The sequence below is a fragment of the Hesperophylax consimilis genome, chromosome 13 (genome assembly GCF_061612785.1).
Source record: "Hesperophylax consimilis isolate HC1 chromosome 13, BYU_Hcon_1.0, whole genome shotgun sequence".
Lineage (NCBI taxonomy): Eukaryota > Metazoa > Arthropoda > Insecta > Trichoptera > Limnephilidae > Hesperophylax > Hesperophylax consimilis.
In genome coordinates, this window is record NC_142848.1 from 36,795,484 (window position 1) to 36,808,016 (window position 12,533).

The 12,533-nt window shown below is 33.4% G+C and overlaps 1 protein-coding gene across 1 annotated transcript in view; it reads left to right on the plus strand.

Annotated features, from left to right (window-relative positions):
* Nucleotides 1-12,533, plus strand: part of Dh44-R2 (Diuretic hormone 44 receptor 2) — a 573,525-nt gene that overhangs the window by 413,563 nt on the left and 147,429 nt on the right. Inside the window, exon 4 of the mRNA XM_089639080.1 lies at nucleotides 10,567-10,660. Coding sequence (XP_089495206.1) covers nucleotides 10,567-10,660 — 94 coding nt within the window. The remainder of the gene's footprint in view (nucleotides 1-10,566; nucleotides 10,661-12,533) is intronic.

A 12,533-nucleotide genomic window follows, 5' to 3' on the forward strand; every position in this document is an offset into this window, starting at 1 on the left:
GTTTGCGCCTGTACATACGCAAAATGAATATGAATAAATAGTTTTATTTTTTAAACTCAACTCTTCGCGAAAGGCACACAAATACAATACATTTTTTTACGGAATATAAGAAACCTACAAAAATTTCACATTCAAACTCCAAATTTCAAACCTACAAAATTCAATTCATAATTCTACATTATGAATATGAATTTTATAGACAGGCAACCAAACTATGGAGTTATGTTTTTTTAGGCTTCTAACTAGTGATATGCATACAAATTCGATGATTTGAGTAGGTTCTCACCCTTTATATTTCTTTTCAATTATTCTTCGTACCTAATCTCTTTCAGATCACCTCATTCTTAAAACAGTAGAACACGGTAATACCAAACGGTCTCAGAGATTTCATCTCAATTGCATTAATTTAGTTTGCTTTAACCCTTCCTCCGCTGATTCCATATATCACTGCAATAATATTTAAGGGCTAGCTTCTCAAATTGCATCCCTCTGGATTACAATAATAGAAGCCCCATTTCAATTAAACAACTCAAGTTGTCAAGCTACTGTCGAGTCCACATTTAGGAAGTTCTCAATTGAAGTAGTATATTTATCTCTTCATCAAAATAAATCATCGATACCTATTCAGCTTATTAGACTAACCTTTAATAATAAATCCCATTAATGTTTAAATCGTTGATATTAATAATTATTATTCTAACGCCATTACCTCATTTCTTATAGTGTAACCTTTCAGTATTATTTCTGATGTTTCTCCGCGTTTCCTTACAAACTCTCGTATTAAATAAAACTCTGGCTCAATAAAGCATTTTAAACTTTAATGTGATATGATACCCGACCTGGAGGTTCCCACCGCATATATCATACGCTCGGTCTCTACAGTACTCGACAGCTAAACGCCATCTATGGGTAGCCTAATAGACGTATCTAGTGCCATCTATGAGTGAGCTTGTACACACATATCAAGGATATTACAATCACTATAATAACATAAGCTTGACATTTTATTTAATTGGCAGAGAGTGACATGCAAATGATTACTTTTACATCGAATTAACTTATTTACAATTAACCTTGCCAATAAAGAATAACAAATAATTTGTCAGAAAAACAAATAGTTTCTCTTATTGTAAAGCAATACCTTACAAAGAGCGTATTTTAATAAAATAAATTAATTAACGCCCTTTATTAATACATGAAATATAACGAGCGTCGCGGCCCGAAGAAAATAGGGTCCTATTAGCACCGTTGGTAGAGCAGCGCAGCGCCCCGGCAAGGCGGAGATCCTGGGTTAAAGTCCTAGATTCTACCGTAACTTTTTTTGATTTTTCTATTTCAAATTTTCGTTTTAAAATCCCTACTTTTATAATAAACATACTTAATAATAATGAACTGCTGAATTATTTGCATGTATTTACTTAGGTACAATCCAGCCTTTCTCCAAAACGATCTTCTACACAACGTAGAATAAATTATATATGTCCCAAGGAAAAAGATTTTCGTCAATTTTTCAGTGCCTCCTGCGTGAATAAAATATAATAATAAATCATTCCATCAGCCTATTTTTGAGGAAAAATACCTTACGGGACCAGAACCCTTCTGCCATCTGACATTTCAAAAACTTCCCATAGTGTGTAAAATGTCAATGTATTTAAGTGGTTACATGGTTAAGTAGTTAGTAGTCACGAAATTTAATACGAATAATTTGTGTTATTTCACATTTTTTGAATTTGAGATAATATATGGCATATTTGCGTCATGTTCCAGAGTGGTACATACTTTTAGTAGCACCCCGGTGAAAGAACACAATTCTGAATGGAAACGTTGAAATGGCTTTAGCCATGTTTGGTGACCAGATCTGAATAGCCAGATACTCCCCCAACTTCCTCTCTCTCTCTCTCTCTTTCACTACCTTTATTCTCACATCTTAGCCCAATTGGGGATGGCAAGGTCTCACGGTGCGGTGTTCACAGTATTTTTTTGTTTTTTTTTTAAATAAGAATGTTTGAATTTTGTAGAACGGGTGTTGGTAGTGTTTCGCATGCGGAATTTCGTAATCTTCCGATGTATTTTAAATATGTTGTATTTTATATTTCTTATTTATAATTTGTCAAACAAATATCATTTAAGAAACAAATTTATATTTTAAATGTTTGTAAACAAACATTGATATTCATAAATGATAACTTTTCAACATAATTTGATTCGAAACGTCCATAATTTTGATAAAAATCGATATTTGAAAAATAAATTCTTGTTTTTTTGGGGAAGCAGTAAGAAACTGTCACTTCAATTTTTATGCCATTTATAAAATAAAATAAAAGGATAATTTGCAAACTTTCTATTGTCGTTGAAAAAATCCCGCCAATTTTTTATCATGTACTTTGACGATTTTTAAGGTTTTATCCACGGAATCATGTTTATCATCATAGATAAAAAAATAATACTGTGACCTTACTTCTAAACCTTAAATTTAAGTCCCTTGTGATCCTTCACCTTATTTGTTAAAATGAAATTATTTATCATTAGTAAAATACCGTAGATATCTGTAAAAGTCTGAATTGCTAGGAGCTAAGGAGAATTCGGAAATAGTAGTTAAATTCAGTGGAAAGGCGGAGAAGTGGGGAAAATGAAATTAATAAATCTGTTTACCAAACAAAAGTTAAACTTGTTCCATGATTATATTATAAGCTGAACATAGTAAGGTATGCTAATATAATATATTTCTAGTACATTTTAGAAAAAAATCTAGTACACTTTGGAGTATGTTATGAGGCTGAAAGTAGTGAGGAGGGGAAGGAGTAGGAAGTGTAGGAAGTAAAAGATCGGGGAAATATCTGGCTATTCAGGCTGGTCACCAAACACGGCCACTTCAAGCAATGTTTCAATTCTGAATGATGGTCTTACACCAGGGTGATACTGAGAGTATCTTGAACCTACTCTGGAACGTGCCGCAAATATACCAAATATTATTTTTAACTAGATATACCCCGCTACGCACTGCTGTGGCTCAGTCTGTATTGTCAAATAGAAAAAACAATAGTTCGTTTTACTTTTACGCCCTACAAATGGCGCTGTTTTTCTATAAAGCATGTTTTTACCTGCCACAGGTGATACCTATATAATATAGGTATATAAAATCATACGCGTGTTCGTATGCAACATTGTGTCAAATTTTCAAAGCGATTTGGAACTTACGGGGATTTAAGATTCTGAACAAACGATCATTAACATTTTTATTTATATAACTGAGGAAATTAATCAAATAAAGTTTACTTGCGCAAGCCGGGATTTGAACCCGCGACCTCTTTCTTGCTAGTCGAGAGGCTTAACCCTCGACCACGGAAGTCGTTAAAAGACCCTCCACACAGCATTCCCAAAGATGACGTAGGTTCTGAGGATGGTTTTTTTCTCAGGATCCCCTGTGTGGAGTTAACATAAAAAATAATATTTTATTAAAAAAAAATGTTACCGGACAGTAAAGCGCCCATAACATTTTTTACCCCAAATGTGCTGAGGAATAGCTGGTTAAAGTTTGTCGGGTACTTGCCGATACACCTTGTATATATACGCCGGTTTCAATTTACACATCATTAGCCCTATATTTATACATATGGCTAATGATGTGTAAATTGAAACCGGCGATTACTTTGGATTCGTTCCTAAAATATTGGAAGCACCAAAACGCATCGAGCACGCTTAGTTACGGAGGCACTATAAATCCACCAAAAACCCCATTAATAACATATATACGAAAAAAATACATTTAAAAAGCTTTCAGACGAACTTTTAATGGTTGATGCTAAAAGTCGATTGAACTATGAAGGTAATGGATTGTTTGTCTTTACGTAAATATCAATGTCTGGAAAAAGTTTGCAAATCCTCAACATGAAAAAGTTCGAAGTCCCATTTTAGTGAGACGTTAAACTTTTAATGTGATTTATAGACTTAGCAATTCTTGGAAATGCCCAACAAAAAACCCCAATACAAATACGTATTTTGAAACCATATGTTTTCATGTTATCTGACAAAATAAGTACGAAACTTGTCATAAGAAGTTTGAAAAGAAAAACTACCATAACCATAATATAACAACTACTCGTCACCTCAGTTGGACTGGGTTTTAACTTTACTTTTCCTTTTTTTCTGAGATATGAAGTGTCGAAGTTTACTAAGAGGAGTTCTCATTATCTATTTACCATTTCCTGATTTTGAGGTTGAATATTATGTACAGTATTTTAGTTTGTCATTTTTAAATGGATAATATTTAAATTGGACATATACTTCATTCATTTTATAACATACCTTAACGTGCATATAGGACCATTTTCTATCAACTAGGGCATAATTATTCATTGCATAAGGTTCTAACTTCATTTTCCTAATGCCATCCAAGATAGGGTCACGCAGTATTTAAATATTTTCTTTTAAAATATGTTGAACTATTGAACCTTAAATCATAAAATGTTAGATAGACAGTGAGAATTCGTCTTTGCAAACTTTGACAACTCAGAACTTGGTAAGGCGACGTAAGAACCATATCCAACTAAAGTGACAATCTACACTACGCGTCACAACAAAGATCATGTGCAAAGGAAATGGTTTTTAAAAGAAGTTAGAAAAAAAATTACATGAAAAGTTGAAAAATTTACGTGTTTCCGAAGGCCCGTACTTACATACAGGTTTCAAACGAGAGTTTTAATAGCCAATTCACTATAAATTCCACATCGCTATTCTCTAATAGAAATAACGTGGTACAATAGCCTGTAAAACACAGGTTATACTTGCTCAGCAAAATCCAGAACATTGTGGACCGGTAATCAATTTACTAACAGCAGGGGCTAGAGAGCGCTACGCACTAAATAACAGTACATGGCTGTGGGTAAACGAAAGTTTGCAAACAATTCACGCCCGATTAACTAAGTACTTTTATACAGCCAAATTGCCACTGTGCGAGGTGAGTATAAGCGGCTAGAAATACAGGCTTTTTAAATTTTTGTCTTTTGTCTTTAGGATTTTTGAAGTGAAACTTCTTTACGCGCGTCATGCAATTTCGAGGACCGAAGTAAAACCGACTAATGACTGTCACGAAAAACCGTGATCATTTCGCTATAGGAGCCTAGCTAATATTATATACCTAGTTTAGGTCACTCTCCAAACTCAGTTTCGCGGTCTAGGGGCAGAGCGCCCGACTGTCATCGTGAAGAACCGAGGTTCGATCCCCGCTTTAACTAATTTTTTTTTCTTTTTGTGATTTTTTTAATACCAGGAAAAGTGATAAAATGCTCTCGTGCTGCGACTTTTAGATATTTTGACTATATGATATTTTGGTCGAAATATAGCTTACAAATCGAGCCGGTAGAGTCGCTCGGTATTTTTATTAATTATTTTTATTTTGAATAATTAAAATTACTAATCAAGGCCGATAACGCGACTAATTACATATTACAATTATTCACAAGTTTTTTTAGTAAAAAACACAGCCGTAAGTGAGTTTTTCAAAATTTAGAAATGTTTTTCAAATACAAACTCCATACGGGTATGAGACTGTTAAAACACGATAGATCTTTTCCAAAACGGACAAATATAAGGAAATATTTTGAAAAACGACAGATATGACTTCACACTGCCGATATATCTTCGATTCGACCCTATATAAAGCGTTAACGAGACGTTATGTGATATTATTCATTTGCCGTGTTTGAAAACGAAAATTTGCGTTGGACAAGTCAATTGAGGAGTACACGTTGTATACGCGGTTCTCGTCGCGCGGGATACCTCTCCTCGCGGTCTAGAGGCAGAGCGTTCGACACTCGTTATTCAGGACCCGGGTTCGAATCCCATATTTTTATAACTTTTAATTTTTTTTATCACATGCTTCTTATAAATATGTCAAAAGACAGATAAAAAGAGAGAGTGAAATGAAAAGAGAGAGAGAAGAATACTAAAAGTTTCACTTCCGTCGTGCGTAGGCTTGCCACACACTGTATTTTTTTTTAAAATTTGGACCCAACAGGAGTCCGCGGGGAAAATAATTTCCCTCAATGCCTATGTCATCTTTTGGGATGCTGTGTGAACGGTTTTTTAGAAAAAAAGGAGAAGAATCTTAAGATCAGTGTGTCCATGAGTGACGGACTTACGAATCTATCCTTTCCGCCAGGAGAAACCAGTCGGAGAGGTCAAAAGGTCTCCTCGAACCAGTTTTTCCCAAAATCCCATCCTGCTAAGTTACCAAACGTAGCAAACCACTTAACAGAGGTGTTGGTTATCCAATATATGGTTCCCGGGGTGGCTGTACCAATATCCGCCTCCAATTTGTGAACCAAATCTATATACACAATATAAATCTAAATCTACAATTATCATATAATTCTATATCTACAATTATTAAAAATATTTGAGATATCGGGTTCGATATCTCAAATATTTTCTCCAAAATCGGTCAAAGTCGATCTCCAAAGTCTTTGATAGGGTTTGGAACCGGGTGCTTATCAGGAGGTTATCATCGTACAGAATCCATCCAACCGTGCATAGTTGGATTGCGGACCTTCTAAAGGAAGACAAATTCAAACCGTTTTTAATGGTTCTTCTTCCTCTCCGCACCAAATAAATGCGGGGTGCCACAAGGATCTGTACAGTCACCAACTGTGCTTTTATTGCATATTGACGAACTAAAAAAATAAAGGAGAGTATCTGTAGCGTGCGAGCGGGCGGCCTAGATTTGATTTTTATACAATTCAACAGTCCGAAATTGATGAAATACCACTTGACATTCAAACGAAATTTTGAAAAACACTGGTAACACTTAACACCAGAGACTAAGCAAGTTACTATATAAAAAAGAGTGTTGATGGGTGGCTTTATTTTTTATACAAATTAAGGCTGTATAGATGAAATTTTGCATACTTGACCTTCAAAGCAAGATCGAGGTGATTGTCTACACGAGCAACGCTTAGTGGCACATCTTGTTATAATTAAATATATTTTAAATGTAAAATCTGTTTATTTTATATTAACTGTTAAATTGTTTAATACATGATGTATAAGCATAATGAAGAAATCTACAATTGCTGTCTCAGTTTAATTGCACATGTATAAACCAACCATATTGTAAACTGTTGATTTCATTCAAATAAAAGGAATAAATAAATAGTTATTAACAACTTAAAAAAAAACTAAACATTAAAAGAAAGTTATATAATATATCATCGAAGAAGAATATACCAATAAATATGCATGTCTCCTGTATAATACATATTCTCCTATGTACACTGCATCATGTATCACTTCTATGTAAAAGCCGTTTTAGGCGTATATATATATAAATAAATAAATAAATAAATCTAAACGAAACATGAAACAGAACTAGAAACAAACAAATTAAAAAAGATAATCATTACTAGTTATAAAATAATATCATTAAAAGATAACTATTCAAGTTGCGACCGTTATTTTTTTATTTATCTGTGTCTTGTTCTATTTAAAATTATTAGTTATTTCTTCTTCTTTTAAATAAAAAGTTGCAATCACAAATACACAAGTTCATTCTAGGCTTTTGATTAAAATTTTGATAACTTTCAAAAATTAAAATTAAAAATTACACATCTGCCCAGATGATGAACACTGCAATGTTGTCCTAAACGTTGGCTAAAGAAGGAGGTAGCGCAACACGGCATTATACCTCAAAAACAAATCACTATAATACCACTAAAATCTTAAATCATACCTAGTAGAAACTAGTTTGGAAATATCATTAAAATAAATTTTGTAAGCGAAAGCTAGCTTTCAATTTTCCGATCTTTTATTTGTTAAAATATTGTGTTCTATTGGGTTGAGTATATATACATATTTATAAACAATGTCTCTTTTAATATATATTAATATTAAAAGAGACATTGTTTATAAAATACCAATGGTATCATAACGAGCTACGCATAGTTTACTTTATACTTTATGGTCAGAGCAAAATTGTCTACGTTCGTTCCAGTAGGTACTTACTTATTGACAGTGGCGGTTTTTTCTAAAGTGCAGTGAAACATCACTAAAAAGATGATTTTTTAAATTTATTTAAAAACACTAAAAAGATGATTTGTTTAATTCATTGACAAACTTACATTAAATAATATCAGCACATTATAAACAGCGTGCCTTTAAAATCCACGCCACCGAAAAATTCGATCGTGTGTATTATAAATATATGATATATTATTTACTGTATTCCCATATTATGGTGCGTTATTGTATCAGTACAAAATATTTCATACAAAAAATCAAAACAACACAATCGCCCTGATGGTTTAATCCCAAACCTGAGCCAAATTAAGACTAGCCTTGTGCGCCACGATTCGACCTCCAGAGATTGACGATGTAACTGATATTGCCCGAGATCTATCGTGGCGTGGCCGGCTGGTTTTTGCACAATAAGGATTCAATATTATGTTATGGTATTTAACTTTCTATGGTAGTTGTTGTATTTTTGTTTTAATATTCCTTTTTCTGAATGTCTTCAACCGTTTGTTTAGTGGAACCTGCAAATCTACTAGTAAAATGAACTGATTTTAATGTATCTTTATTTATGTTTTCTTATTTAAAATTCAACCTTTTATAGATAAGACGTTATATTCCTTTACACTTAAGAAAGTTGCGGCAAATGCCATATTGTCTAAGTCGCTAGTTATGCAATGTTGTGTTGAGCTTTCCATATTGTACAGTATCAGTATGTGACTGCCGTAGTATTCGATAATTTGATGAAGGACAGTAAAAAAAATATTCAGCACATTTTGATTAAATATATTTTCTCTTGAATTTCTGCACCCCCAGTTAAAAATACCACGAACCGCTACTGATTATTGCTATTCATATATGCATCTGGTTCGGCTTTTTCCCCCAGTTTGTTAGTTTTTGCAGCGCTGCTGGTTCTCTCTGATGCTAATTCAAACGCAACGGGAAAAACAAAAGCAGCCAGGAAAAACAAAAGCTAGGCGGGAAATGCAACGGCTGTGAAAACCATTCCCGAACTTAGCGGATAGAGAAATTTCCCTAGTTAGAGAGATACTCGATCTAGCATCTGGATCTGGATTGCAGCTTAAAAAAGTTTATCTATCTAAAATAGAATGATATGACATCTTCCAGGTGTTACCATTAATAAGCGAAAACATCTATGTGATCAAAAGAGTAAGTTTTGGTAAGACAAAACTAGCAAATCATTTAATTTAAGTTGTTTATAAGGTCAGTGCATTCGTTTGAACCGTAGAAAAATTAGACATGATGCCTAAATAATGTTTTTTTCTGTACTTTTCAGTTTCAAAATACAAAAGTTATTGGTATTTATTATCAATATAAAAGTTATTTGTGTTTGTTATCAATACATGAGTGGAAGATACTACCAGTATGAGTGGAAGATACTACCAGTATCGCCCTGGTGTAAGACCACCATTCAGAATTGAAACGTTGCTCCAAATGGCTTTAGCCGTGTTTAGTGACTAGATCTGAATAGCCAGGTACTTCCCCACCTTCCTCTTTCCCTTCCCCACTTGCCTTCATCCTCACAACATCCCCCAATTGGGGATGCCATAGTCTCACTGGCTCCAGACGGGAGCAGTTGGGACTCTTGTGAGGTATTCACTATAAAAAAAAAAAAAAAAAAATACATACACGACCGTTCTATTTAAAAAAAATGGTTTACGATACTGATATTCAACTTTTAATGTTAAAAAAATAAATAATTAATCAGTACATAATTATAATTTTGTAATCATGATAACAATAGTATTAAACGGATACAGTTAAGGATTATTGAATATCCGCATGCATGTATTTACTTTCTTTTTATAGAACGCCCGTTGGGCTTTTACAACAGTATAAGCAATGTTATTAAAATTAAACAGGTCGACAGAGTAAGTTTCATTCCTCACACGATGCAATTTCTGTTAACAAGAATTGTACTCCAAAAAAGTGCGAGAAGCAACTACATGAAATGGAGCATAGAGAATACTATTGTATTTATTGGTTATGGGAAAATTACACGTAATCACCAGGATCAGAGCTGTTTAAATGACCGTTAATTGATATTTAAAACGTAAGGCCTTTTGTAAGGTCCTAGTGACACTTTTTACCCTTTGCTGTTCTTAGGTCGTTGGTTGTGAATCGTTATTTGGTTGAAGCCATGTTGTTATGGTTGCCCATACATACCTACATACATACATGAAGACATACCTATCCACTTAGTCGGAAACTGATCACGCGCTTAAAACATGTCAACAACATTCAACACGTACCTACATCCAATGGGAGCGCTCATTTGGAAGCATCACCATATATGGAACACTGAAGACAATGCACGTGAACTAAATGTTGCTCGCTTTGACCAATGAGAGCGCTCATTTAAAAGCATGACCATATACGGAATACCCCCACCCTCTCATCTAGCCGCTAGCTGGACAAGGGAAACCCGATAATATACTTATCTTCAGGATACTGCTGTGATAATGTATTCCATACCTAAGTGCTTATTATTGAATAGCATTACATTACAAACATTCCTACAAATTTTCGTTTCTTTTACAGAGATCTGAGATGCCTTCGCAACACCATCCATACAAACCTGATGTGCACCTATATACTCTTCGCTTTCATTTGGATACTGAACTTGACTATTCAGGTGAGATTTCTCGCAATTCTTTTTCAAATAGTAAAGCGTTTGCATAACAAATTTTAGCCATCGTTTTCAGTTTTTATTTGAAATATTTTCAAGCTTCCTTCAGATCTCATGTCACAAAAAATGCTTAAAAATTAGACGTGAAGTTTAATGTTATTATTTTTATTATTGATGTATTCATTCAATATGTTATCTCAAACCTTTACTGAGATTCAAATGTTTATTACCTACAACTTTATTTAGAATGGGCCGTAACATCTCGAAGATTAATTGAATGTTTAGAATATGTCACCAATATGACGTCTGTTTATCTATTTATTTAAGGAGAAAACATGGATACAGACAGTAATTAAAAGATTATTTTGTAAAACAATAACTTGAGAATTTGCCTGCATCCTAACTATTTCTCACAGATAGACTGGTAGATAGGAAAAAGTAAAAAAGAAAATTATTTTGTGTATAGATAATGCTCAGTGTCAAATAAAAATATACAAATATTTTTATACAAGTTTGGAGATAAATCATAAAAAAGTACTTAAAGAGTATAGTGAATGAAGTAAGTACACATTTTCTTTTTTTTTATGGGACAACAGACTTCAATTACTTATCAAAAGTACCATATTTATCAAAAAATATGTTGAAATCCTTCAGGTTTTGGTTTTTATTATACAATTCGCATATTTTTCTGATTGGATCCCTGACACCACCATTTGTGCGCGTCCGGCTCAAATGGAATAAGTCGTTAAGCCTCGTCGTTCTGGGTGGTATTTTAAAGTTTATTAGATTGAGTAAGCCAGGACAGTCGATAAAGTTGTTACAAATTTTGTCACACTTATATATGTATATGTGTATGTGTGTGTGTGTGTGTGTGTGTGTGTGTGTGTGTGTGTATCAGTATGTAATTATGATTAGTTAATATAAAAGCCCTAACGAATTTTGAAAGTGTAATAAATAAAATGAAAATTCTTAATTGGATAAAAATTAAATGTTATAAATGAGGTAAATATAGATTGATTCTTACGTTTATACAATATTGTTTAAAGTAAAGTAATGAATTTGAATTTAATGTAGTGCCATTTGGTGAACAATATTTTTAATAATCCGTCTTTTGCTAATATGAATAGATAAAACTTACACAACTAACGTTAATCGGTGAGAAATAAATCCTAACGATGCAGGCGAATTCTCCAATTAATGTTTTTACAGCCACGTTTATTACTGTCTGTATCTGTGTTTACTCCAATAATTTTTTTTTGAATGAATAACGACCCTTTTTTGCTATTAAAAATACGTAAAATTACTCAGGGGAGGGGCGTGTAGAGAAGTTAAAATATGTGGTTGTATGTAATTTGGATGAAAAAACAGAAGAAAAAAAAACAAATTCGTTGAAAAAAATTATAAAAATATATTTTAGATGTCCTCAATAGCGCCACTTATCGGGGCCAAGACTATCATGTATTCAAGCTGGCACCAACCATAATACACATTCACAAAACAATCATGTGTTCAAGCTGGAACCAACCATACACATTCACAAAACTATCATGTGTTCAAGCTGGAATTAACCATACACAATCACAAAACTATCATGTGTTCAAGCTGGAACCAACCATACACATTCACAAAACCATCATTGGTTCAAGCTGGAACCAACCATACACATTCACAAAACCATCATGTGTTCAAACTGGAACCAACCATACACATTCACAAAACTATCATGTGTTCAAGCTGGAACCAACCATACACATTCACAAAACTATCATGTGTTCAAGCTGGAACCAATCATACACATTCACAAAACTATCATGTGTTCAAGCTGGAACCAACCATACACATTCACAAAACTATCATGTGTTCAAGCTGGCACCAAACA